At 39.7% G+C, this 26579-nt stretch overlaps 1 protein-coding gene across 1 annotated transcript in view; it reads left to right on the top strand.

Moving 5' to 3' along the window:
- The window catches only part of RFXAP (regulatory factor X associated protein), a 56057-nt gene that overhangs the window by 19567 nt on the left and 9911 nt on the right, over positions 1 to 26579 (top strand). The window contains exons 2-4 of the mRNA XM_088051296.1: positions 18820 to 19615; positions 22037 to 22144; positions 23966 to 24072. Coding sequence (XP_087907422.1) covers positions 18820 to 19615; positions 22037 to 22144; positions 23966 to 24072 — 1011 coding nt within the window. The remainder of the gene's footprint in view (positions 1 to 18819; positions 19616 to 22036; positions 22145 to 23965; positions 24073 to 26579) is intronic.

Below are 26579 nucleotides of genomic sequence, written 5' to 3'. Positions count from 1 at the left end.
CCAGATATATTTGCAATACTTCCAGAGAGAGTGACTCTCTTTCAGTGGAAAAAAAATTTCTAATATCTAACATGAACCTCCTCTGGTACAAGTTAAGGCCATTTTCTCTCATCCTTTCATCCTGCCGTAATGGCAGTCTTACCAGCACAGGCCATTCAAAAATATGTACCTATTTACATTCTCATGCAGGAAAATCAGGTGCTACAAGCCAAACAACAATCTGCAGTTTACAGTACACACTTGTAATTCCAATACCAGCAGTTGAACACAGAATGGTTTGTATGTTTTGCTCTTTCTTACAAATGGCTCTTAGAGACTTGAGGCTCACCTATGCTTTAGACACTGCTGATATTTACTGTAGCTGATAATAACAGATCAATTATATAGGACAGTGTTTATATAAAAATGTTCTTTTGGACACCAGTTTTATTTTCCATGTAGTTCTATAGAAACACAGAATGGCTTGTGTTGGAAAGGACTTTACACATCACCTAGTACCACCCCTGTCCCCATGGGCAGGATGCCACTCACTAGGTCAGGTTGCTCAAGGCCTGATCCAGACTGATCTTGAACACTTCCAGGATTGGGCCATCCACAACCTCTCTGAGCAACCTGTTCCAGTGCCTCACTCTCTTCACAGTAAAGAATTTCTTCCTAACATCTAGTGTAATTTCTCCTCTTTTAATTTAAAAATGTTCCCCCTTGTTCTATCAATCTGCCTGTGTAAAAAGTCTTATTTCTCTTCTTTATAAGCTCCCACTAGGTACTGGAAGGCTGCTATGGGGTCTCCCCAGAGCCTTCTTCAGGCTAAACAGGCACAACTCTCTCAGCCTACAATGTTTTAAGTTTTTCAGGTGAGAAGACACCTAATATAAATTAAAATCTTTTGCCTACTGTGAACACAGTTGAACCTGACTTCACTCAAGACCCTCAGGTCTTAAGGTACCCCACGTGGAATGAGACATTTGGGGAGGGGGGAGTGTCCCACCTCAAATTTTGCTTATGTCTTTGTTTTGAAGCTCTCTGTAGACTTTTTTGTGGCACTCGGTGCCATGGTCTAGTTGTGGTGTTAGGGCATGGGTCGATGATCTTGGAGGTCTCTTCCAGCCTAGTCATTCTGTTGTTGAATTCTGTTTAATTCCTGTAAGAATGATAATCTCTTCTTCATACTGTTTTAGTGGAAGAAAATCTTCTCATAATGCAGTTAACAAACACAATAGACTTCAAGGCCAAAAGACAAGAGAGGTCCCATTTTCCTCTTCTAAAATCTTTTTATATTAAATATGGCATCAAAAACTACAAACCCCATCAGGTCCTATCATCGCTCTTATATTCCAAAACATTTCACATACTGATTAATAGATAGAGATCAAATGTGTTTCTTTTGGCAAGAACAGCAATCTGCAAAAAGGGATGGCCAAGTATTAAAATTTCATAACAATGCATCCAGCATCTGCTACAGATACAATGCCATGCATTGCTTATTGCATATAGAAATAGGCATGGCCTACTGCTTCAGTACTTTGTTGGTGTTTGGTTCTTGAAGGCGTTTGAATCAGAAATCTGTTAAAACAGTATCCTAGGGTCTTTTATCTGATTCTATGAATTATAAGAAAAGACAGTCAGGTACTGCTATTTCCATTTTTCTCTTGTTTTTCCACTGAATTTTTCCAAATCAGTTCTCCATGGGAAGATCAAGTCCAAGACTTATGTGGAGTTATGCCAAAAGAGAATTTGGCCCCAGGTTTCTTTTTGTGTATGATGAATTGACAGTCTTGTACCTGTAGCCAAAGGGAGCAGATGGAAGAAATTATAGTGACAATTTCGTTCTAGTTGTATGCTTCAAAAAACTGCAAAATATTGCAAGGAAGTTTTTCCCTCATATGATTTTATATATCTGATGGAGGTACTAGGAAGCCAGAAGCACTCATTTTAGCACAATTTCCCAGCACCACTTTCATAACAGCCTGGGCATTAGCTGTTTTGTTGTTCCTACTCCTCTCCAATTTCTGAAAAGAAAAAAAAAAAAAAAAAAAAAAAGGAAAAAGTCTAGGAACTGACATTATGTTAAATTTTTTTAAGCTACAGTGAGCGCCACTGATTACTCTGATTGTGGCTAATGCAGGACCCCTGGGACTCAATCAAGTCTCCTGCTGTGGATCTGGAGCTGTGGACTCAAGCCTAGTTTACAGACACAAGTCTGGAGCGTATTCCTTGCTGATCCAGCTGTAAATGGATAGGGAATCATGGCCAGACAGGCTGCAAGCTGCTGTCTACAATAACTACAATGCCCTCTCCAAACCAACACAGCAGCCTTTTCAAGATACTTGTCTCATAAACCTCATATTCACTAGGATATTTAGCTATTAGTCTCAATGAAATCTAAAAATGCTACTATGAAAGAGTCAGCTTAAGAAGAAACTGTATTATGATCAGAACAAATATTTTCCTCATGTTATTTAAGAATATGAAATTGGCCAGAAGAGTCAGAAGGGTCCAGCTAGCCCAGGATGCAGCCTTCCAAAGGTGTTACTGTACTGTTTGTCACAGGTAACACTTGATATGTGGCACATTTGGCCTCAATGTAGCCATGTTCCTCTTGGCAATAACTGTCCTTTCCCCAGAAGTATGGATCATAAGTCACTGTCAATATCCAATAACTGGTAATAGGACTGGTGCTTTTGGAAATCACAGAATCTGGGTACAAGGGCAGTGATAGGCAAGGCCCGAGGAAATCCCAGTACCTCCCTTCTTTAATCCCTTTTCTCCCATTCACTGACAAAAGCACCATCCAGAGGAGTGCAGCAACATTTTAGTCAATCCTGTGCACATGACAGCAGCCAAACTTCAAAAGTGCCAGGAACAGATGGTAATATTCCCTAGTTAAGGGATGTTTGGTGAAACACTTTATGGAGCAGATTGTGGCACTGAATTCAGTAAGGCTAGTTTTCTCTTGAGAAGAAAAAAAAGGAAGGAAAGGAAGAAAACAACAATCCCCAGGAGAACAACAGTTAGCATACTTGATGAAGGCCGTAAGAACAGTACTCTCACAGTAGTGCTTCCTCCAAATGTTCTCGTGGCAATCATCCAGCAAATAATCAGTTGAGGACTTCCTGAGCCAGAGATATTGTCACTATGTATATTAGAACTGCATTATGCAATTGTTTAATACATTTGTGGTGTACACAATGGATATTTTAAACGTATGTTGTACACTGTTATGTACAGTACCACTGCACATAACACAATAGGCTCGCGTTTTACTTTGGCTGAAGTTCTCTTTCATGAAATTGTCCAGTCACTCTTTGAATTATGTAAACTTAGAGCAATCACACCTTTCTGCAGGGAGACTTTTCACAGTTTTCAATTTTGATTGAATATTGTATGAAAATTTACCTCTTTTGTTTGCTTTTATATAGTCATCTGCTTGCTTAATTTGAAGGTTGCTTTTGTATTGGATGAAACAGTTTATAATAAAAAATTATAATTGTCTTTTCTAGCCACTTGTTTTCACAGATCTTTCTACTCTCAGTTATCTCTCAGCCAGTCTGTTCAACTTGTCTATTTATTATATAGCAGTTCCATACCTTTGATGGTCCTTATCCCTTATCTCTGTACCTCTTCCAGTTTTGTCATCACCCTTGAAATACAACCAGAACTGTACTGAGCACCTCCAAGAGGCACACTGTGCATGTTATTTTCTGTTTTGTTTGACATTGCTGTGTTAATAATTTTTAATACACTAGCTGTTTTTCACTTGCAAACAAAAAAAAAATGGAAAAATATTAGAAAAATAATAAGAGAATAGCCCAGATTATTCCTTAGCAGCAATGAACAAATGCAAGAGCAGCAAAGATGCCAGAAGTGCAAAGAAGTCATACATATGCTCATAACTCATGCTTCTTGCTGATCCCTGAGGAATTGTCTTAAATGAGAGGTTTTATTAGAAATAAAGTTTTGATTAACCTCATTGATTTCCTTGACAGCATTTATGGTTCTCTGGAAGGGCTATGACATTTCCAAGGGACCAGCATTTGAGTAGTATTTCAAGACTCACTGGACCAGAAGGAGATTCAGATTAAGACTCTACAGTTCTCAGAGAGGACAGTGTCCTAAGGAGCTTTAATTACCTGGCTTGTGAGGCTGCTGCCCCCTGACACTGTTAGCTACCATCCCAGGAGGTGCCTCCAGCAATTCCAAGGTTTGTTTTTAGGAGGAAATGCTTCCATATTTTATAATTACAATGGTCGAGATGGATTTAATTTTGATTCAGCAAAAGGTTTTGAATACTAAAGTAATTATTTTAGTTCAGTGTTTTCCATAAAGATTTGGTTGGAGTCAACACAAACACAAGGCACTATTCGGAAAACTGCACTGTGAGGAGGCTTCTTCTCAGAATATTCATGGCTTTGACAAGTAATGAGGGTTTGAAATTTGAATCATGACAGGCAGAATTTTAATCAGGAAAACAAGAAAATGAATATGTAAAGAACAGAGACAGGTTAGCATGAATGATAACAAAACCAGAAGTGCTATCAGAGATCTAGAGGTACTTTTTCAGCACACATAAGAAAACTGGGAAAAGGCACATTTGAAAAAATGTGTATTTTGAGAATGACCAAAAAAGGAAAAAGATGCTTAAGGAGAGAGGACTAATTAAAAACTAGGTATGGGTGATCCACAACATTTTTAGTACCACGTTCAGCTTGATTTACTGAAGCCATTCAGAGATGCTGATGCTGAAGGGACATTTCCAGTTCTTGGGTCTTATCTATGGAACAGATCTGTTGTGGAGAAAATGGGGAAAAAAAGTAAAAGTCTTAAAAGTACATTCACTGGTTCACATATCATTCTCCATTTAGATTCACCAAATTAACCTATCACAGCTCCACCAGAATCATGTGACATTCGCACTGTCAGGCATCCCTCTCTCAGGAAATTTGAAACATTTTCATTTCCTGGAGAATCCCATGAAGTTGTCTGTAGACAAATCTAAATCCCTTATCTTTGAATCAAGAAAATAAGTTAATTTCAAATCAAGACTAGAGTTTGCTATTTCAGTAATAGCTCTCTAGACTTTGCAAAGAAAGGAAACGAATCCTACTGGATGAAATTATCCTTGGTGGAGTTTCTGGTCATACAGGGGCTGTGAATGGCCCTCCTTCCTTACTGCACTGTGGTTTACTTCCTGACACCACAATCTCTGAGACAAGCAAACTCTACTCAGCAGGAGAGAAATGGTCCCTTCTTATTATCACATTTTGATTTATCTAATTGATTCTTTGATTATTGTGTTTTGAGAGCAAAAAGAAAGGGTGATTTCTTTGGATTTTTTTTTCATTCAGGCATTTAACAAAGAGGTTTTCACCTGTACGTCTTTGGCTTTAACTTATTTAGCCTGTTTAACAGGCTTTTAGCTTATTTAGATAATTTTAGCTTATGTCATTTTCTTGTGATGATTCTTGGCAAAGTCAGTTGATCATTCTGGGACTTTTGGTAGGTGCAGCACGGCAAATGGCAGAGACAGTCTCTGTGTCACAGGAATTTCTGGGTAAGTACCAGACAGAACATTATCCAGTAGGTAAAACATACCTCACTCACATGAGAATAGGAACCTAACACATTTTCTTTTCAATAAATTTTTCTTGACAGATCATACCTCATCCCTCTCCTCTTTCTCTCTTCTCTGTGAAGTACAGGTGTCTTTTCTGCAAATAACCTCAAACATTCACAGCTAGAGCTGCAAAAACAGTTTTTTCTCAAGCTAGAAGCTTTTAATCTTTAATTTTGGAACTTATTAATTTCTTTAAAAGGCTATCAGTATGGACTGTTATCAGATAGTGGGACTAGAAAATAATTAGCTTTCATACAGAGCCTTTAATGGGAAAACCCAGGCCAAGAATATTCAGAATTAGAATTTTGTCCAATTTCTTTCCCCTGGGCCAGAGGTCACAGAATGGCTTTGAAAAGTAGAAATGACACTCTGCATGGTACAGAGAATTTTGTCAATGTACATTGCACTTCCTGATTCCTGCCAGCTCTAAACCCCTCAGCCAAGCCTTTCTGCTGGGAAGCCTGTCTACTGGCATACACACGGAACGAGCAAGATGAAATGCTATCTTAGGAGAAAATGGAACTCAAAGTATAAAAAGCTTTAGAAAGTAACCTCTGCTGTGAGATTGCTTTGTCCTTTCATGGCAAGGGCTGCCAGAACTAGCAGCATTGTGGGGTTGCCTGGATCTTAGGAAAGATAGAGACAGAAATTTTGCCTGTTTCTTCTATTTTTCTCTCATAATCTACAAAACCTGTCCCTCATCCTGACCATATTGGTGTGGTCTCAGCTTGCTGGAAAGTCACTACAGGAGCAACTTCTCTGTAAGAAAATGTTCCTCTTTACAAGATCATTCAGGTTGGACTGTTTCAGATATATAATTGGTTATACACAAAGTTACCAGATCTTTCTTTGCTGGGCCTCTTTTGAAATGTGAAGTAGCACCATTGTCTGACATGAGCTATGCTTTGCTCCATCTAGTTCATACAAGAGCAGATACAAATTCCCAAATTGCTGTCCAATGCAAAGAAATTTAAAAACCTTGTGGAAAGCCCCAGTAGTTGCACAGAAGAGCATTACTGCTACAAAACCATGGAGCCTGTGTCCACAGCTAAGGAAATACCCAGGAGTCAATATCCCATCTCTTCTCTCAATGATCTAGAGACAAACACAGCACAGGTAGCGGTGCTGACCATTGTCCTGATAAAGGGAATTCCTGTGAGTGAGTATAGGGAACAACTACAGAGGAAATATAAGGGAAGAGGTGGAAAAGAATACAAGTTTCTCCTTCACTACAGTAAGGAAAACACGACTTTACATAAGAAAGGAGTGTTTCTTTCCAAGAATAGAGTGAAAGGAAAAGAAATCTCTGCAGAACATCTTCTCACTAGATTTGGTTTGGCCAGTACACTTAAATAGCAGTTTTAGCAACCTGTTCTAGCTAATATGATTGAGCTAATATGGTCTTTTGATATAAATAAGCTGAGTACTATCAAAAGTAAAATTTATGGTACCTATAGTTGACTGAAGGAGGTTTACAGAGTTTACCATGAGAAATGGGTATTAGATCATCTGATTTGAATCTCCAGTATTTCACAGACTATTTCACAGATGTATCACACAGCTCCCCTTTTATTGCTATCTTTTTTTTTGCTAGTGCTATCTTGTGTTTGGCTATACACATTTTCCATCAATTTAGCTAGGCTTGAATCCAAAAAACAGAAAGCTGGAGAATCTATCACTCTTCTATCAGCTTCACTCTTAAAAATTTGTTCCTAATGTCCCATTTGAATCTGTATTACTTTAGTTTCCAGAAAATGGTGGAGGATTTTTGGTTGGTTGGTTTTTGTTGTTTTTGGGGGTTTTTTTCTCCTGAGGTTATACTTATATTATATAACCTACTGATACTGATGTTGTATCATGTGTCAGGTTGGTTTTTTTTGTTGTTTTTTTTGTGATTTTTTGGTGTGTGTGAACTTATATATCACTCTGAAGTCATTGCTGCCATTAAATCTCTGCTGTAAAGGGTGTGAAGGGGGGGGAGTTGGGTTTTGTTTGATTTTTTTTTGTATATATTAAATTTCTATAAATTAGTTTTAAAACAGAAAAGCTCATGTAACTTGTTTAGTCTTATTTCATAATGAAGTTTCACCAGTGTTGTAAATGAAAATGAACTTGTCTCCCTAAGTGTATTGAAAGTCACATTTTTACCTGAACATCACAGTAAGTGTTTAGTGAAATTCCTGCATATTGTGACCTTCAAATGATTTTCAGAACAGTGTTCTTGCAATAAAAGTTCACCATTCTGTAAGCTTGGTCTGAATTTCATGTTCTTAATTTTTACTGTGGCAAAGTACACGTTTTGAGGTTGGCAGCAGCCTCATTGTAATTTACCATACCATATATCTTCATACAGTCTTAAAATTTCTTTGTATTTACTTTCACATAATTAATTCAAATGTTGAAAATTTTAGGATTACTACTAGTCTATGTAAAATCCTGCTACAGATGCTCATATTCAGTTATGAACCTTGTCATAACTTGTGTGGACAATTGTGTGATAATTGTGTGGACAATTCATGACTGGAATCTGTTTAAAAATCACTTTCCACCCTATTTTCTTACTGTTCCTTTACTGTTTGTATACAATACTGATATTAATCTGAGTGCACTGATATAATGTCAGATTACTTAACAAAGCCTTAACATCTTACATTTTCTACTTTTCTCAAACTAATGCACACTATCTTAAAAATACAATTAAAAAACAAAAACAAAACCAGACTCAACCTTAAAGTTGGTATTTCCAATTAAAAAGAAACTTCATGGGCACTTATTCTGTATTTGATATCCAACTCTTTAACTGTTATAATTCATGTCTAGTCTTCACTACTGAAAATTTATATATGTGTGACTTACATCAGGATACCCAGTATATATTGCTTTGAGACATCATCCCTGTCTTTGGAATACTGCTGCAGCATTGGTAGTCTTCCTGCCTCTTGGAACAGCTATGGTAATCCAAGATTTAGTAGAAGGGAATTTCAACCAGTTCCTCAGATTTCTGGGTACAAATTATACAGGACTGTAGACTTTTGTAGACAAAATTTTTATTTTGCAGATGTTCAATATCCCCCTGAGTTGCTAGAGAACTGGAAAACACTTTTAATTTCTTCTTATTCTAGAAAAATCATGGTATATTTTCAATGAATTAACAGAAATATTTATTAAGCCTCTGGGTTTTTTTTCCTTCATAATAACTTTATCATCTTCATTTAATAGCAGGCCTAGGAAGAATACATTTTCCAAAAATATTCAGCTTCTCATATTTCCTATGTGATGCTAACATTTTTCTACATTTCATGATCACATACGCCTCTTTACCTATTTTTCATTACATATAATTTAATGTTCCCAAGGCCTGCCCTGGCTTCATTACTGGGCCAAGATTGGCTCTTAGCCAAAGCTGTCCCTTCTGATAGACTGGAACTGTCTTTTTTAACCATCTGATAAAATCTTCTTTTAAATCAATTATTTTCTGGTTTTTTTCTAAACTATTTTGTTCACATTTTTTTCCTGTTTCAAAGTTAACTCCTATACACATGATGTCTATCCTTATGTGTAGCATATATTTTCATAATTACTGTTTAGGGTAATTTTTTTTCTGCAGTGACTGCAATTAGTCTTGATTGCTGGCTCCCTTATTTTCTACTCTGTGATTAATTTTTCTTTATCATAATCTGGCACTTAGTATCCCTCATGTAAGTAAATTACTATCTCTAATTTTTAGAAGGTGTTAAAATGTCTTAGCACTGGCAGTCTAAACCCTCCCTTGGTATCCTATGCTTTTAATGTAATAGGATGATGTATTTTTTATAAACTGATGAAAGATCAAAAGTTGTGTGATTTGCCTGACTGGGACATGCCTGAAAGATATTACTTTAAGTACAATCACTTTATTATGTGGGAGTCAAGAAGCAGATAAGACCAACAAGGCTAGACATGGGTTAAAGAGCAATTCTTGCTGATTACATTAATACACAAAGTCATGCTGGTTGTCTTGCCTGTCAGCAAGCTACCAAAAAATTAAGGATACTATATACAAGCTCAAGTCTTATGCTTGACTTGACGGTGGAAATAGGCCAAACTCAGTTGCAATTGGTCATATAATTGCAAACATCTGGTCAGGGGGAAACATACAAGGTCATGGGGAAACTAGGACTAAACACAGTGAAATAAGTTATTAGCCTTTGGGAATCCCACTGCAGTCAGGAATGGTGACCTGTTTTTGTTTTAGTGCTTCTTTTTCTTTTATTTCCATGAGAAAGATGGATCTTCCAGACATTGCTTGAGTAAGTTAAAGCAAAAGACTTTCTTGGGAGTATGGCTTGAGTTGTGGAAAAAACTGTCAACAATTAAAGAGCTTGTAGATACAAATTCAGCTTTGAGTGGTTTTTGTGCAACTGTGTGGAAATTGGCAAGGCTGACTTTGTTCTTACTGATTTTAATGTGGCTGTTAAGGCTTTAAATCAGAGCTGCATTTTGCAATTAGCCATTCCTCACACTAGTGTCTATTTAAAAGAGAAAAAGGGCAGACTGTAACATCTAGATTCTCTGCATCTAAAAATCTTTTGCAATACAGGCAGTTTCAGGGGAGCAAAATTATTTAAACTTCCAACTTGTGTTTGTTATATAAAACACAGCATTGGCATTTTTCATCACCACTAATCAAGTCCAAAATCTGGATCTGTGTACTCCTTACACTGCAGAATATCAATTAGTTTTATCCTCAGAGCACTGGTCCAAAACTACTGGTCCTCATCATTTCAGTATTTAAAAAAAAGAGGACTCTTGATCAAGTGTCAGTGCCAAGAAGAAGCAAAGAGGAATAAATTTACAGTTTTGAGATTCTGACATGTTTCTAAACATGAATTATAATTCTTTATTGAGAAAAAGCAGTTGAGCAAGAATTACCTGGTCCTTAGTCAACTTTTAAAAATTACTTGGAGTAAGACTCTACACTAAAGCTGTTGTGTGAAGAATAATTTATAATAAGAAAATAATACCATGGCAACCATTTTCTTTATTACAAAGAATCATTCAACAGTTGCAATATAAGGATTGTACAAGAGTTGCAATATAAAGAGGAACATTTAGAAGTGGCGTGAATTTTTTATGTACATAATTCTGTTGAAAAGAGGATAAATCAAAATTATCCTTATGTCAATATATGGGGAACTAAATAAAATGTCTTGATGGTTTGAATATTCAAATTGCATTATATGCTTCCTACTCTGCTTTCAATAATTTAAATGCCCAGCTCTATATAGGATGCACAGGTCTAGGAAATTGAGAGCAGTGGACAGAAATGTCTAGATTGCACATTTTTCCCCTCCAAACACTATTCACACTACAACAGATTGTGTGACACAGACCACTATGAGACTCTTCACAAAGCGCAAAAAATGATGATGAATGCTAACAATTCAATAAGCCTACAAGCTGCCATCTATTTAGAACACAAAACAAACTTTACAATTACACATATAAAGTCCTCATGGAGGACTTGGCCTTACTTCTCTCAATATTTAATATGCCAGAACCCTCAGCACTTTTCCCATGTTTCCCATACAGTTATCCATGAATCTCTCTGCTTCCTAAGGTAGACTTGCAGACTCAACATTTTCTCCTCTAGGACATTACTTGTGGCCCTTGGGAGGTGAGGAATCCTACTTTTTCTGCAAGTCACTCCATACCATTAATAATGTTTATTGTCTATTTTCAGCTTATAAAAAACATTACACAGAATTCCATCACTGCAGCCCCAGCACTTCCATTTTCCTGTACTGAACAGAATTACAGAAAATCTGCAGCAGTTGGGGTGGCATAGCTCAAAGGAGAAAATTGTTCCCTGCTTCTTTAAGGAAATTGTCTCCTCTGAGATCTGTAACACAGTAACTCCTTTACAAAGCTCCATGAACATCTGACACTTCTTTGAAAAATTCTGTACCTGAAGTTGACCATCTCCAATGTACAAAGGGACATAATCTTCACTAATATTCCCATACCAGAATATGCAACCAGTAGCATTTCTCAACATAACTATTAAGTCTGCAGTCACCAAACTAACTTCTATTTTCCTGTATGCCAATAGGTAGTTCTAGAACAATAACGAGGATCTGGACAAGGTTTGTGTCTCCTGAATAATACAAGCCACTCACCCCAGCTGGGAGAAGTTCAGCCTGTGGATTACAACATTTATCCTTCTGACAGGAATACATAAAAAATTATGTAGAAACAGGTGTGCCTCAGCCAAATGGTGACACCAGGGACTTATGGGTTCACAAAAACCTTCAGTAAAAATACATGGAAGAGCTCTTTTGCCTAGAAATTTTGATACTTAAGTACAAGTGTGTGACATGTCTACAGAAATACATGCATCAGGTATATGTAGCTGAAGTGCCAGAATGCTAAAATGACTGTAGATCAATACGAATGCTTGAGGTGGTGTTGCATGACAGGACCAAGAAACTCAATGTTTGAGAAAAATGTTTCATGTGAAGTAGCTGTCCCAGGGCATCTGATAACTAACCAAGGAACTTTCTCTAGATCTCTGAAAGAGAAAAAAGGCAATTGTAATTAGAAGCTATAAAATAATGACTAAGCTGTGTGCTAATGGCCCACTAATGAATCCCTTTTGAGCTCCCTGAAAGCTGGTTTCAGGCTCCTGTACTTGGAACCAGTTTGATGTAGTTGGAAGTCTGGGTCCTGACTCCTCCAAAATTAAACTGTTTAAACATCCAGCTTTAATAGAATGGCTTTGGAAACAGATGGGTCCCCAAGGGTGTTCCAAAAGGCTGTTGCTCATGGATGCTTCAGAGCCAGCATTCAGGTCCAAATTAGACATGTTCTTGTTTGCCAAGATGAAAGGCAGAATAGCTGTATGCACACAGTACAAAGACAGCACACTTGTCTAGAAAATGTTATTCCTGTACCTAAATAAAATCTTGTCATGTCAGTCTGAGAAAAGAGAGAATAAATAGCTTCTTAGGCACAGATATGTGATTTACTGAGGATCAAGCCATGCTTCTGTCCTGTACCATGATAACTCCTTCCCCACTATCCTGCAAAAATTAATTCCTTCCAGTCTCTGATAGTCTGAATCTGATCATAATAAACTCTCTACTTATGAACTAACTTCCTTTGTATCTGCCTGTACTTGCCAAGGATTTAAAAGAGAACAGGAATAAGTTATTGAGCAGAATATAACAAAAGATTTGACATGCCATGAATTGGACCCTTTTCTCCCTGACTTTCTATAAAGGAAGAGTGGGCTAGGAAAGCATATAAATGAGGACCCAACAAATCTTATTTACTGAGAGTTCTTACTATGCAATTTCATAAACCAGGGCATCTTGACTTCCCTGTGTCAGGAACACTCTATGCCTCTGCCCCTCGCTTTGTGGGTGCCCTCTACATCACTGCATTACAAAGAAGACAGTGATTGTGATTTTCTTGCTCTTTAAAGAATGGTGGCTTAAACAGAGAAAATCAAAAAACACCCCCCCCCACACACACACACAAACTTGATATTGAAAAACAAAACAGAAAAGCCTAAAAAGGTAAAAGAAGGGATAAAGTTGCTATTTCACAGCTTTAATAAAATGCTAGAAAAGTATGCAAAAATAGCTCTAGATCAAGAAAGAAAATCCTGTGAATAGGTTAGAGGCACCCTTTCCACTACGGGGATTCTCAAGTGTGAAATACATCTTTCAGAAAAACTAGATACTTTTGATAACACTTTTATGTGAGAAATGTGTGGCATTAAGCCAAAAATAGAAAATATAAATTTTGCTGTCCAGATAACTATGCCAGAAGTAAATCTTCCAACTTTTGCTTGAAATGACATGCAAAGCATACTTATGAGAGCTATACAGAAGATACTTCACTGCTTGATTAAAGTGATAAAAGATTACTCAGAACATAACCTGTGAATAAGTTGGTGAGTGACCCCAAGGTGTGATTCCCTTAGATCATGAAAAAGAGTTGCTGGTGAGAAGCTCAACAGGACCTGGCAGTGTTTGCACACAGCCCAGAAAGTCAATCATATCCTGGGTTGCACCAAAAGGGGGTTGGCCATCAGGTCAAGGGAGGGAATTCTACCCCTCTACTCCACTCTTGTGGGACCCCACCTAAAGTGCTGCCTCCAGCTCTGAGTTTCCCAACATAAAGGTGGTGAGATACTGGCACAGGTTGACCAAAGAACTTGTGGATGCCCCATCCCTGGAAGTGTTCAAGGCCAAGACTGGATGGGGTTTTGAGCAACCTGATCTAGAAGAAGGTATCTCTATCCATGGCAGGAAGTTTGAAGTAGATGATTTGTAAGGTCCCTTCCAACACAAACTGTTCTGTGATTCTATTAACATGGCACGAAAGCCAGAACACATGATCAGTGTCAGCAGTTGTTGTAAGATAGGAAGGAAAAGATGCTGAAGTTCAGACACAGGTATGAGTTGCTTGTATTTGGCAGCCACAGCTGCTGGCAATGGACAGAGCAGCTAATCTGACATATTTCCCTGCCAGGAAAGGATTGTTTCCCTTATCTAGAGCTTTGCTTCCATCTAGTTTTAACTTTCTTAATTAATAAGCAAGGCTCTCCCTACTTCTACTGAAAGAGAATGTTCCATAGTCTAAAACTGAGCTCACTGCTTTTCTTTTTACATTTTTGCAAATTTATCTCATTTTTTATATTTACTGCTTCATTAAGGATAATTATTATACCTACTTCTTCTACGGTAAGCAATTTTCTGATACCTGAAGTTTCTTGACTATAAGGAGAGAAATATTACTTTGAAGTAGGTCTGAATTTATTGATTTAGATTGAGAGGGAATCAACCTGTAAAACGGTAATAATTAGAATTAGCAATGCTGACCCTGCCAAAGTGCTCACTGTTCCATACCACAAAGGCATATATAACAACTCACATTGACTAGGAGACAGCTCATGACATGTCCAAGGATCTTGGCTCTGCAAGGGGGGAAAACATCCAGAATGACACTGATCCTACCCAGAGGCTAAAAGCAATAAACATGATCCATTCATTGTGAATGGAAATCACCTACACTAACAAAATGGGCTGCTGTTAAGGTTTCTGCAGTTCAGAAATTTTAAAGAACATCAAAGAAACACTGTTTTGAAGTTTAGTAGTGTTCCAGTAAGTAAAGCTGTGGAGAGAACAGGGGTTAAAAATTGTTCAGTGTGAGGTCCGAGGTACAGTCTAACACCTCTCCTGCACACTTTTATTCATGTCTATTTCTGACTGGTTTTATTATACTGTGATTGTTAATTTTATTAAAAAAAGGTGATTTATATATGTCTAATTTTGTGTAAACATATGGAGTATTTTCTTCCAGCATACTTATTTAATTTATCTGTTGTCATGGGTCAAAGGTAACCATGTAAAATGAGAGGGACCTGGGGAAAGAAACCTATTTCTAATGGCCATTTTTGTCACACATATACTAAAACCAGAATACATATCATAATGGAAACCAAACTTCCATTTAGTTATTTTTTTTTTATTTCTTATTTCTTTATTTTTTATTTCCATGATTGCAAAAATAAATTTGTCTGTAATTCATAAAGCTAAATGAGTTTCTGATTACACTGACTTTGTACACTTGAACAGTGCAAAGAGAGATGTTTAAAAGATTTGATGAAATAGGCATAAAATTTTTGTACACTTATCTGAAAAGCAAGCTTTAACAGAATGATTACAGTAGCTTAAACTCCTTTGCCTTGCTATTTGTGGTAAGACTTCAGCACTCATTGGCACCTGGGCATTTGTATCACTGAGCACATTGATCACTGAGCTTCACCTTCCTTTAAGGGCATATTTGTTTTCAGACTGCTGAGCTTTTCAATCTTTCCATGACTGTATCATTGTGCAATTTGGCTTGAACATCAAGAGCAAGCAGGAAGAATAAATGGGGAGTTGGCTAAGCAGTACAAAGTACAACAAAACAGAAAAATCTCTCTTGACTATACACTTGCATTTGGATTCCCTCATCAAATGATGTGTTTCTAAAGAGATGTATTTTAAAAATGATTAGTTCTCAGCTTCCTCCAGCAATCTTCATTCGTTCCTGTTTATCTTTCAAGTACCACTCATTTCTGTTTTAAATGCTCTCCTTGACACAAGCTGTTAATTTTATGACAAATAACCAATAGCAATAAGGTTTCAAGATACTTTGCATTTAGATTATGTTTGTAGGGATATCACAACACTGGATGTATGAATTTCAGAGTCTCATGTCTCACAGAAGTTCTTAGTATGGCCTGTGCTCTTACAGCACATGATAAAGGCAAATGCTCTTCTGTGTAGATGATATATAGACAGAGAGACACACAGAAAGATATTAACAAAATTCATTCATCTCTTATGGAAGCATGTTAAAGTAACAATTTGAAAATATTACTTCAGCTATAATCATTAGTACTATCTTGGTTTGTAAGCAGGACAAATCAGCTTCTTCAACAATTATTACCTTTCTGAATCTTAACCTGTATCTGTTTTTTAAAATGTTGATTCTGAGACAATTAAGAACTGGATGTTAAGAACTAGCACAGAAATCTAGAACATTAAAATTAACTATTTCACCAACACAAATGAAGAGACAGCAGAAAATCAGATAATATATTTAAATATTTATTTAGAGATGTCAGCCTAAGGGCAAATGAATTTATTACATTTCAGTAATTGTATTTGTTTTCTCCTTTTAATTGCACCTGGGAATACAAAACATGATGCAACTGCACCTGGCTGGATAGCAATGATGGACAGATTGCTGATAAAATTTTCCAAACATAACCTTCCTTTTCCAACAGATTTACAGAAGCCCAAGGAAACAACTATGTTTGATTTCTTTTCCATCAGAGTGTTTCTCTTTTCTGAGCAAACCAGGCAGAAAAGAAGAAAACAGCAGTGGCAGCTTTTTAAGAAGGACTTAGGCTGTCACTAATTTACTACCTGTGTATGTTTCTATGCCCTCAAGCAAGCCAATTACAAGGTTCTGGGGTAAAAAAAAAATAAAAATGGATAATGCTTCACATTCCAGTACAGTAATAGACTTAATAAATAGCAAATTGATTTGCTAATTAATTAACCCTTCCAATATCTTTGTAATGTACTGTTACTTTTCTGCGTCGTTTTATTGCTCTTTGTTCTTCAGAGGAGGAAAATGAGAACCATGCAGTTGAGGTATGCTTCCAGGCATAGTCTCCAATGAAATCCCCATGTGTTACAAGAGTGTCTAAGGTAGAATTCGACTTGTTCTACAAGAGAGGGAGTTTCCAGCAGAGCATTTGGTTAGCAACCTTAACTCCGTGAACAATTTTCTCATGTAGCCTTTAACTGCTTTGGTCTGCTGGTCAGACTGGCCCATGCCAAACCCTGCTGTCTCAGTGGGGCTTCACAGAAGTGGATGAAGGGCCCAAACAACTCTTCTTCCTGGAATTTAAAGGTTATCAGATTCCTGCTTCTTTTAACTGGTTATGTGTGTATGCATGCAGGGCATCTGGCTGGAGAAAAATGTGATTTATTTTGATTCATTATTACTTTGGACTTTTATCTTAATGTCAGGAGAACTTATAATTTTAGGAAGACATCCTTCCAAGATGCATTTAAAGCAAAACAAATAAACTAAAATTATTTCAATGGACATACAGGATGAAAAAAACCCCAAACATCTTGTGATGACATCAAAATAGTTAAGAAGCAGGAGGAAAACAAGGCTATGTGTAATTCTTGTATGTTTCACTACTGACACAGATCAAGGCTGAGTCCTAAAGAAAAGTTCTGTCAAGTTGTCACAGCATGGCTGTAACAGAGATGAAGGCCACTGAAGCAGATGTGGGGAAAGTAAGTCTTCACAGACAAAAATAGTCTGTAATTCCAACTCCAGTTTAAACCCCGGAGCTGGAGAACATCTCGCCCATGACTGTTTGGTCAAGGGCAATGAGGACACTTACTCAGTTCACTGCAATTTTTCTAGGACTATACCAATCATTAACTATTTTGACAAATGAGAGAGAAGTGTATTATGACAAGATCGAGGGTGAAACAGAATAGCTACAACTGCAAACAGCATAATCATTTATCTTAGTGACAGGAAAAGGGAGCTGCAGTAATTGCCAGGGAATAAATGGAGTCAGCAGTGTTCTTTAATAAGGGGTGAACTGCTGTGTGCAATGAGAAAGGCAAGAACCCATGGAAAGTAAGGAGGTAAGACTAATAAAGGGGGCCAGTAGCAGGTGATCAAGGAGATGGAAGTCAGTGGGACTTCTCCGCAGCCACGAAGAAGTAACCCAAGGAGAGAATTGATACCCAAAGGAAGAAAGGGCAAGGAGTAGCGTTCTGATAGCACATGGGCTGTCACTAGAGGCAACAAAAAGGCTAAGTGGGTGAAACCAAACTGCATCCCTGTATGTGCACTCTCAAGTGACAGTGGATGAAGAGCAAGGATACAAGTACAGCCTAGAGACAGCACTTGGGATGATCAGTGGCAGGAAAGCTTGGGTCTAGACAGTCATCACATAACCACAGTAGGCTGAGCAGGCTGATGGGGTGTAGAACCCCAGAAGATAATGCGTATGTCTCAAACGATAGCTGGCTAGCCACAGAGCCAACCAAGGATTGTTTGCACTAACAGACAAGGATTGCTGCTGTTAACACTCTGTGAGAAAGAACAAAATGTGGTTGGAGACGGGGGCCATGTGGAGGGAGGGTAGCACTTTTCCAGGACAAACAGCCTTGTTGTAGTTCCTGGAGATGAGCACAACGCAGTATTACACAAGCACAGGAATGAGGGCCAGATGTGGGCATGGACTGTGGGAGGAGATCAAGACCATCCAAGTCCCTCAAAGTCCTCTGAGCTATTTCCCAAAAGATCTGAAAGAACAGCCTGCACATGATAATTAATTTGCACAGAAATAGAGAAACTTGTCTACGAAAAGGTACCCCCCTCCAAGCCTGGGCAGCACCTCTTTTTCCTCTTCTCTTTTCCCTCCTTTTTTAATTTTCTTTTTTCTTTTCTTTTCCTCTCTCTGACCCCTCACTCCCTCTTTAATTCATCTTTTCTCTCTTTCCTTTCACCCTGCCCCTTTATCCAAAACCCACCACCGTGGGCTTACACAGTAGGTCAGGGACTTCGGAACCAATTCCCATGCCAAGCGTGCAACACTAATAAAACTTTCTGACTGCTTGCAGGCTCCCCTCTGACTCCCATCGCTCCTTTCAATCACGAACATCTATCGCCCGAGGCCAAACCACACTGGTGGCTCTAACAGGGCCACAGAGGCTTCCCGCCAGCGGTGCCGGTACAGCCAGGCCCCACCGTCCCTCACAGCGCCCCGGGGGCGGGGCCACCATTACCGGGGCCCCTCCCCCGAGCGCGGCCGGGGCGCCTGCGCAGTGCGCGCGGGCGGAGGCGCGGGAGCGGCGCGCTCAGGGACCGGCCGGGCCGGGTACCGCCGCTCTGCGGGGCAGCCCCGCCGCCCCTCCCGCCTCCGCCGCTTCTTCTTCCTCCTCCTCGTCGCCGCCGCCGCAGCGGCAGTTGACGCTGCTTGTGATGCAGCCCGGCGGCGGCGAGGGGGCGGCGGCGGGGGTGGTGCTGCAGCCGAGCGCCGACACGCAGCTGCCGCCCTCCGCTAGTGGCGGCCTCATGGTGTTCTACGAGCTGGGGCCCGCCGGCGAGGTCGAGGTGGCGGAGGAGGAGGCCGAGGCGGCGGGCGGCGAGAGCACGGCCAGCCTGGAGGAGCTGGAGGAGGAGGAGGTGGCGGCGGCGGGGGCTGCGAGCGGCGAAGCGGCGGCGGGCGGCGAGTGCAAGAGCTGCACGTACGAGGGCTGCAGCGAGACCACCACGCAGGTGGTGAAGCAGCGCAAGCCCTGGATGTGCAAGCGGCACCGCAACAAGATCTATAAGGACAAATACAAGCGCAAGAAGAGCGACCAGGCCCTGGGGGCCGGCGGGGCGGCGGCCGCGGGGGGCGGCCCGCGGGCCGAGGTGAGGCGGGTGGCGGCGGGGCCTCGGCCGGGCCGCCCACGGGTGCCCCGTGGTCCCTGGGAGTAGGGGCTTCCCTGGAAAGCCGGGTTCTGTCAGACGGCCAGGGAAAAACGAAGAAGCGTAGGGCCGTCCCATAGCTCGCGCTTCTTCCTGTTTGCCAGAGCAAACTCCGTTTGTTTTCAGCTCGGACGTAAATTGTAGAAGCTTACAGCTATACCAGAAGATTCCAGGAAAATAAATTTTTTCCTGCGGTAGGAAAGTATCGATCTAAGAGAGATGTCAGACTTGTTTCTCAGCTGGTGCTGAAGTGTGGGGTTTTAAAGTCACAAAGGCCGTTGGGTATCAGGTGCATAAAAATCAGTGGTGTAGGTTCTTCAGGATGCTTTTTTGTTATATTAAATGCCACCTAAATATTTCGACCACCGCTGGCTTATACTTAACTTGAATAAGCTTATATGTATTGTTTAGATGGGGAAATACTATCAAGTGGGAAAACTGATGGTAACGCTCAACTTTTTAAATACTTTTTCCTACATTTGTGACTCAGCTAGGACCACACACTTGTCTGATAATCGCTTGTACAGAGCTAGTGTTTCAGATATTGTATTTAGATGAGACAGAAAAAGGGAAATAGTTTTACTCTTGAAGGTGCCGGGTGATTTGTGCTCAAAGGGGCAGGTGTAAAATAGTGATTGCCAGAAGAAAAAAATCTTACCTAGCACTCCTGCTAGAAGCAAACCTTTTATGTCATCACTGCTGTATCTGGGTTTGTGTGATTTGGAACTGATCTAACTGCAAAAATCTTTTCCTGTATCTGTTTTTCTTAATATAAATATAGTAGTAATCATAGTGGGTGTCACACGAAGGAATCTTCTTTTGTCTGTCTGTAAAAGCCATGAGGCAGGTGCATTGAAAAAAGGAAGTGTACGTGATGCTGCTAGGGCATATCCTCTCATCTTCCCTTTCAGTTCAAAGGACTTGCTGAGGTTTTCCTGATATATTCTGTAACCATAAGTGATATGTGTTCCATAAAGTATTTTGTATTTTTGATGAACCCTTGTAAGCTCTGAGCCTCTGTTACATTCTGGTTGTTTCTTCAGGTCTGCTGCCTGGTGTGAATACTCACCTTGTTTTTGAATCTTGTTGGTGTTAACCTAATTTGCCAGGTAGTGTTTACATTAGAACAATTCCTCTTGTGTTTGTGATATTCACTTTGAAGGCCTGCCTCTAAGTTTTTTCCTTCTCGCATTGAAAAGGCATAGCATGCTTGTTTCCAAGGAAAAAGTTACACTTTTAGTATCTTTGCTGTTTTGTGAGCCTTTTCTAATTTTAGTAGCTACTTCTCTTTTCAGTGAGTTAAGACAAGCTGCACACGTTATTCAAGAGGAGAATGAATTCTAGATTTATGTATCAGCATGATTTCCCCTCTTCTGTCTTCCTTCCCTGGTAGTTCATCTTGCTAGATTCATGATGTGTCTACACAAATACTTGTTCTAGTTCAGAAAAGGGGACAGTATGTCAGAAGGGTAAAAATGCTTCATTTGATGTAGTGATGGGTTAAAACTTTTGGTTCTGTAGCATGAAATAGTGATTAGTGCATGTTAGAAGAGGGTGGGTTTTCTTTTCCCAGTTTGTGTGAGTGCAGGTTGCTTTGAATGTGAGGAAATTAGGGCCTGAAGTTGCAGAAGAAAGGAGGGTATTTAGTGCTAAACTTACTTTTTTTTTTTTTTCCAGTGGTGTTTATTAAGGCCATTTTCAGTAGAAGCTCCTAATAGAAGTTTAATTTTTCACTTCTGTGGGCAGGATAGAAGTGGAAGATATTGGCATAGTTTGTTGTTCCTGCTTTTGACCCCTTTCAGGTAAATGGAAGTGTCAGTAAGCTTTGAATGTAATACACATAGGATTCAACATTGGTTGAAATTCTCCAAAGCTTTCATATTTTCCTTACAGCAGATTGTAGAACCATGTTTTTTTAGTGTGTCTAATTCAGAAGACTGGTGATTGTACAGGGAACAGAATAAACTTTGGTATCACAAGGATTATTGTCATTCCTGCCCAATTGCAAATGGTAACTATTACTCATTTTCATAAGCTGGAGGCTGACCTGTTGTGACTTACTTCACTTTTAAGAAACATAATCAAATAAATTGAAGCCATTAACTAGCCCTAGTAACCTGTTTAATTTTGCAGTGTAGAAGACTAATTCAGCTGCATTTGTTTCACTCTTGCTGGTGAAATAGTGAAAGGAGATAGAAAGGAGATGCCGGGTCTTGAATAGATAGATTTCCATTTGTGTGCTGTTACTTTCCTCTGCAGATTAAGGAGGCAAATGTTCTTTACTTTTGGGATTTTCTGAGTATCATTGTATCAGAGTTTATAGTCTGACCTCCCTTTTTTTTGTTTGTTTTCTGTCATGTGCAGGATAGTGTTGAAGGTTCAGTGTCTGTAACAAAGCAGAGATCAGGATCCATTGGAGATCGCCCAGCAAGACCTACTCTTTTAGAACAAGTATTGAATAAAAAGAGGCTGGTAAGTCTTGTTTTGGAGAGGTTTTGAACTCAAATAAAGGTAGTGTAACAATGTTTACCTGTCACCACTGTGAAAAAAAGATCAGTTTAATAAGCATGCACTGCATGTGCATATTTTCAAATTAGAAACATGCTTCAGAGATGTGTACTTCGGCCTCTCCGTGAAGAATACCAAGATGACTGAATGTAGCGATCTGAAGTTTTGATAGTAACAGATGTGGTGGTTTCTTTAGGGTAAATAGTGCCTACAGTATAACTGAGATGGATTTAGCTTGTTAAACTGAAGCCTTAGGTAGAAGAAAGAATGGACTTAGAGTCTGATGTAAGCTTTACTATGGTGTGTTTTAGAAGTTGTAGATGTATCATATCAAACTTAAAGTTGTGTATATATTTGTTGATAAAGCAAACAGTGATGTATAATATTTGTAGACTGTATGAATGGCATGTCTCATAACTTTTTTAAACACTGGTTTCTCCTTTAACAAATTAAGCCCAGTGCAGGGAAACCATTCAGTACCTACAGTTAGTTCAGCTTTTTCATTAAAACTTTCTTTGTTGCATGTTTTTGCAGTCTCTATTCTTCAAAAGCTATTGGGACTCTTTGTCTTCTCTGTGTTACCTGTGCAACACAATTTAACAATCCTCATTACAGTGCTGTCGTGCTTGTTCAGAAATTCAGAAAGCCTTAAAAGAAACATCATGTCAGTCTTAAGTGTACAACTACCTAGATGCATTTCTTGATAATTCTTTCTTAGTGACAGCACTTTATAGTGATTGTGTCTGCAACTCAGAGGACTATTCATAGCTTTTCAGTTTTTATGAGGAAAACAAGTAATAAACTATGGAGTAGTTTTCATATTATCTCTTGTTTGTCATGCCCCACTTAATGGCTTCCTGTTCCCTTTCCTGGCTGTTTCTATCGATGTGGCTTTTAATTAAATTTGAAAGGTATCTTATGAATGAAACATTATTTTTTATAGAAGTACAGCAACCAGAAGCTTTTAATAGATGTTCAGAGCTTATGCACTAATTATGTCAAAGTTCTTTAAGAACTCCAGATTCCTTTCAGTATTCCTGAAAATCAGATTCTCCTTGATCTGGTTCTCACTTCTCTCGTTCTCCTCTGACTTGCAGTTGCAGTACCTCTTTGGTTGTATCACTGAAGTGGCTATGGATAATAAGCAAGCATCTAGGGAATTCATTCAGCTGAAAAATAACCCTTTTCATGTATGAATTTTTGGAAGGATCAATTCTCAACCTGATTTGCCATTTGACCTTACAATCATTTGTGCTGCCACAGTGTAGGAATGAGAGTGAACAACCAGAGTTGGATTACAGACTGCAGCTCATTCCCTGTGGGTGGAAATGTTGAGAAATTCTGGACAGTCAGTGAAAATTTTAGAATATCTTGGGTTGGAGGGGACCAACAAGGATCATTGAGTCCAACTTCTTGCTTCTCACAGGACTGCCTAAAACTAAAATATGTCCTATGGGCATAGTCCTGATGATCGAACCCTGACAGGCACATGAGCTTTGCTGCAGGACTATAATATTTTATTCATTTACTAAACTGTTTTTGAGCTATCTGCAGTGAGAAATGTAGATATCAGCTCAGTTGAAGCACAGCTGTAGAACTGAAGCACAATTGAAAGATATTTTGGTTCTAGTATGTCAGCAGATTACTCCTGTTTGTTATACTTAGAAGATTTTTGTGATACTAAGCAACAGCGGGTAATGTGCAAATTAATGTAACGGAAAAATATGGTAGCTATTTAACACATGTGAGTTTTATAAAGTAAAATTCACTTTCTCTCTCTTTCAGTCCCTACTCAGAAGCCCAGAAGTAGTGCAGTTTCTACAGAAACAACAGCGACTGTTAAGTCAACAAGCTTTGGAACAAAGGCAGCAACAGTTTCAAGGAGCACCTGGGTAATGAGGAAAGATCAGTGATCTGCAGATGAGTCTGGTGCTGAAGGAGGGACAGGATCTGTATTTTGTATAAATACAAAGAATCTCAATGTTTAAACACGAATGGAAGTTGCTGTTGTTATGTATTTGCTTCTTGTTTGCACTTTTGAGGTTTTGAGCTGCTTGGGTGTCTGCAAACTCGTGAGTACATCATAGAATGACCTGGGTTGTGTTATGGAAACTTGCCAATCTGACCATTCACAAGGCTCTCTGACAGTCACTCTCCCAGTGCCAGAGACTTTAACTTCTGGGACCAAAGCTCCGTCACTGCGGGTAGCTCCAGTGATCTGACAGGTGCCCCACTTGACTCCCTGCAAAGCCAGCTCACAGTCAGACCAGATTTCCTTTATGGTTTGACCCCAAGTCTCAGACACTTTGTTCCATAGAGCAGTTTATTAACAGTGTAAAATACAGAAGTAGCCTGGGCTGGTGTCTCCTAGGAGGGATCTCAGACAAAGAGACTCCTGGGCTTTTATACCATCCCAGTGTAAGGCAAGCCACGTTCTTCCTCCTGAGTCTTCCTTGCTGAATCATCTCACACCACCTCCTGCCATGTCTGTGTCCATTCACCTGGCTAGCCACTCATGTTCAAGCCTTTTGTTATGCAAAGAGCTGGCAGTTCACTGCCTCCTGTGTTGATCTCGCCCACAGCTCAATTTGCACCTCAACCTGTATCTCTTAACTGCAGCTTACAGATCAGCTACCTGCACCAGATGTATTCCTCTGTAGTTGGAAAGGACCTTAAAAGATGAAGTTCCATCTCCCCTGCTTTGAACAGGTCACCATGAGAACAATCGGGTCACCATGAAGGCACCTCTTTTCCAGACTGAACAATCCAAATTCTCTCAACCTTTCCTCATAGGTGTGGTCTTCCATCCCTCTAATCAACTTGTGACCCAACTCCTGGATTTGCTGTAACAAATGTCCTTCCTATGTCCTTCCTATGTTGTGGGTTCCAGAGCTGGATGCAGTCCACTAGACAGGGTTTCACCAGAGCAAAGGAGGGGCTATGATGGGTTGACTTTGGCTGGACACACAGATTTATAAATTTTCATTACCTGCTCTCCCCTGTCCTTTCACAGATCAGTATTATTTTCCCATCTCAAGAGCATCCTCCACCTCTCCAGATGTCTTAAAATCAGGCCATGACTTAGGCTAGATTCCATCAAGATGGGTGCTCAAGACAGGAAAAACAGCACATTTAATTATTTGGCACTAGTGTTGGCCCTGTGCCTCCCACTCTCCTTATTCCTCAGAAAATTCATGCTTTATCAGTTCATGTCATTTTTGCTGTTTCACTTGCAACATACAACTTGCATCACAAATTATTTTCCCCCCAAGGGTAAATCTCCTTGGAGCACACACCAGGTCTCCCCATCCTTCTGCATTACCCACAAAGTACACCCAGGTATTTGAACAAAGACAATCATATAAATAAGTTTGCTTTTTCCTGTAGGGAGAGAAATACACCCTGATTTTCCCAGCAACTTCCCATGTATAGTATGGGGACCTTATCTCCTCTTCGCATTGTGTAAGGGTATTGTCTGGGCAGGACCAGGGAGGTTTGCAGATCCCCTGGTATTAATGAGCCAAGTGGCTTCTGTTAAATATACATCCCAATCCTTCCATGCCCCATTACCTAACACTCGTAACATAGTCTTCAGCAGGCCATTATACCTCACAATCTTTCCAGAGGCTTATGGGTGATATGGGATGTATGTCTACTCAATACTATGTTTCTTTTACCAAGAGTTTATTGGGCTGTTTTGAAAAAGAGTGCTGTTGTCTGATTTGATTCTCTCCGGGGTACCATGTTGCCACAAAATGTGTCTCTCAAGACCTGAGGTGGTGTCTTGAGCAGAGGCAGTGGTTTACAGGGTATGTTGCCAGCCAGTTGTTGCCTCTGCCATGGTCAGTATGTAACGCTAGCCTTGGTGTGTTCATGGCAGTGGTCTGATTTGCCAGGCCTCACCATACTGGAAACTCAGCTGCTGCCCTCTATTCCAAGGAAAGTTTACTTCATTGGCTTGGTTGATTGCAGCACTGCTTCTCATTCAAGAATGATCTGTGCAATGGCCTCCATAGTCGGGTCCAGCCATCAATGGTGCACCTATCTGTCTGTTACAACTGAAGTTTCATGGTCTCATCAGGTTATAAGTAGCTCGCCCTTCCAGTCCAAGTGTACCTAAATTAATTCAGTTTTGGCAGCCTGTTCATTGGGAATCCTGTTCATTTTTTTGACATTCTTCAGTGGTGTGGATTTTGGGCATGATGTACCTTTCCAGTCATGTTTTCGACCTGTGCACTGATGTCCTACCCCAGTGCAGGTGCAGTCCAGCCCAGATGGGTTTATCCCTGCGTTGCCAATTGATCTCCTTCCATTTTGCAGCCACCTCCATAGAGCATGAGCTACCATCCAGGAGTCAGGATAGAGACAGGTCACTTCTCTCATTCAGCAGTCTCTGAGG

This window comes from Pseudopodoces humilis, chromosome 2 (genome assembly GCF_049639895.1).
Source record: "Pseudopodoces humilis isolate 2021_Gansu_Grassland_sample_001 chromosome 2, ASM4963989v1, whole genome shotgun sequence".
Lineage (NCBI taxonomy): Eukaryota > Metazoa > Chordata > Aves > Passeriformes > Paridae > Pseudopodoces > Pseudopodoces humilis.
Note: the sequence above shows the minus strand (reverse complement) of the source record. Positions and strands in the feature narration are given on the sequence as shown.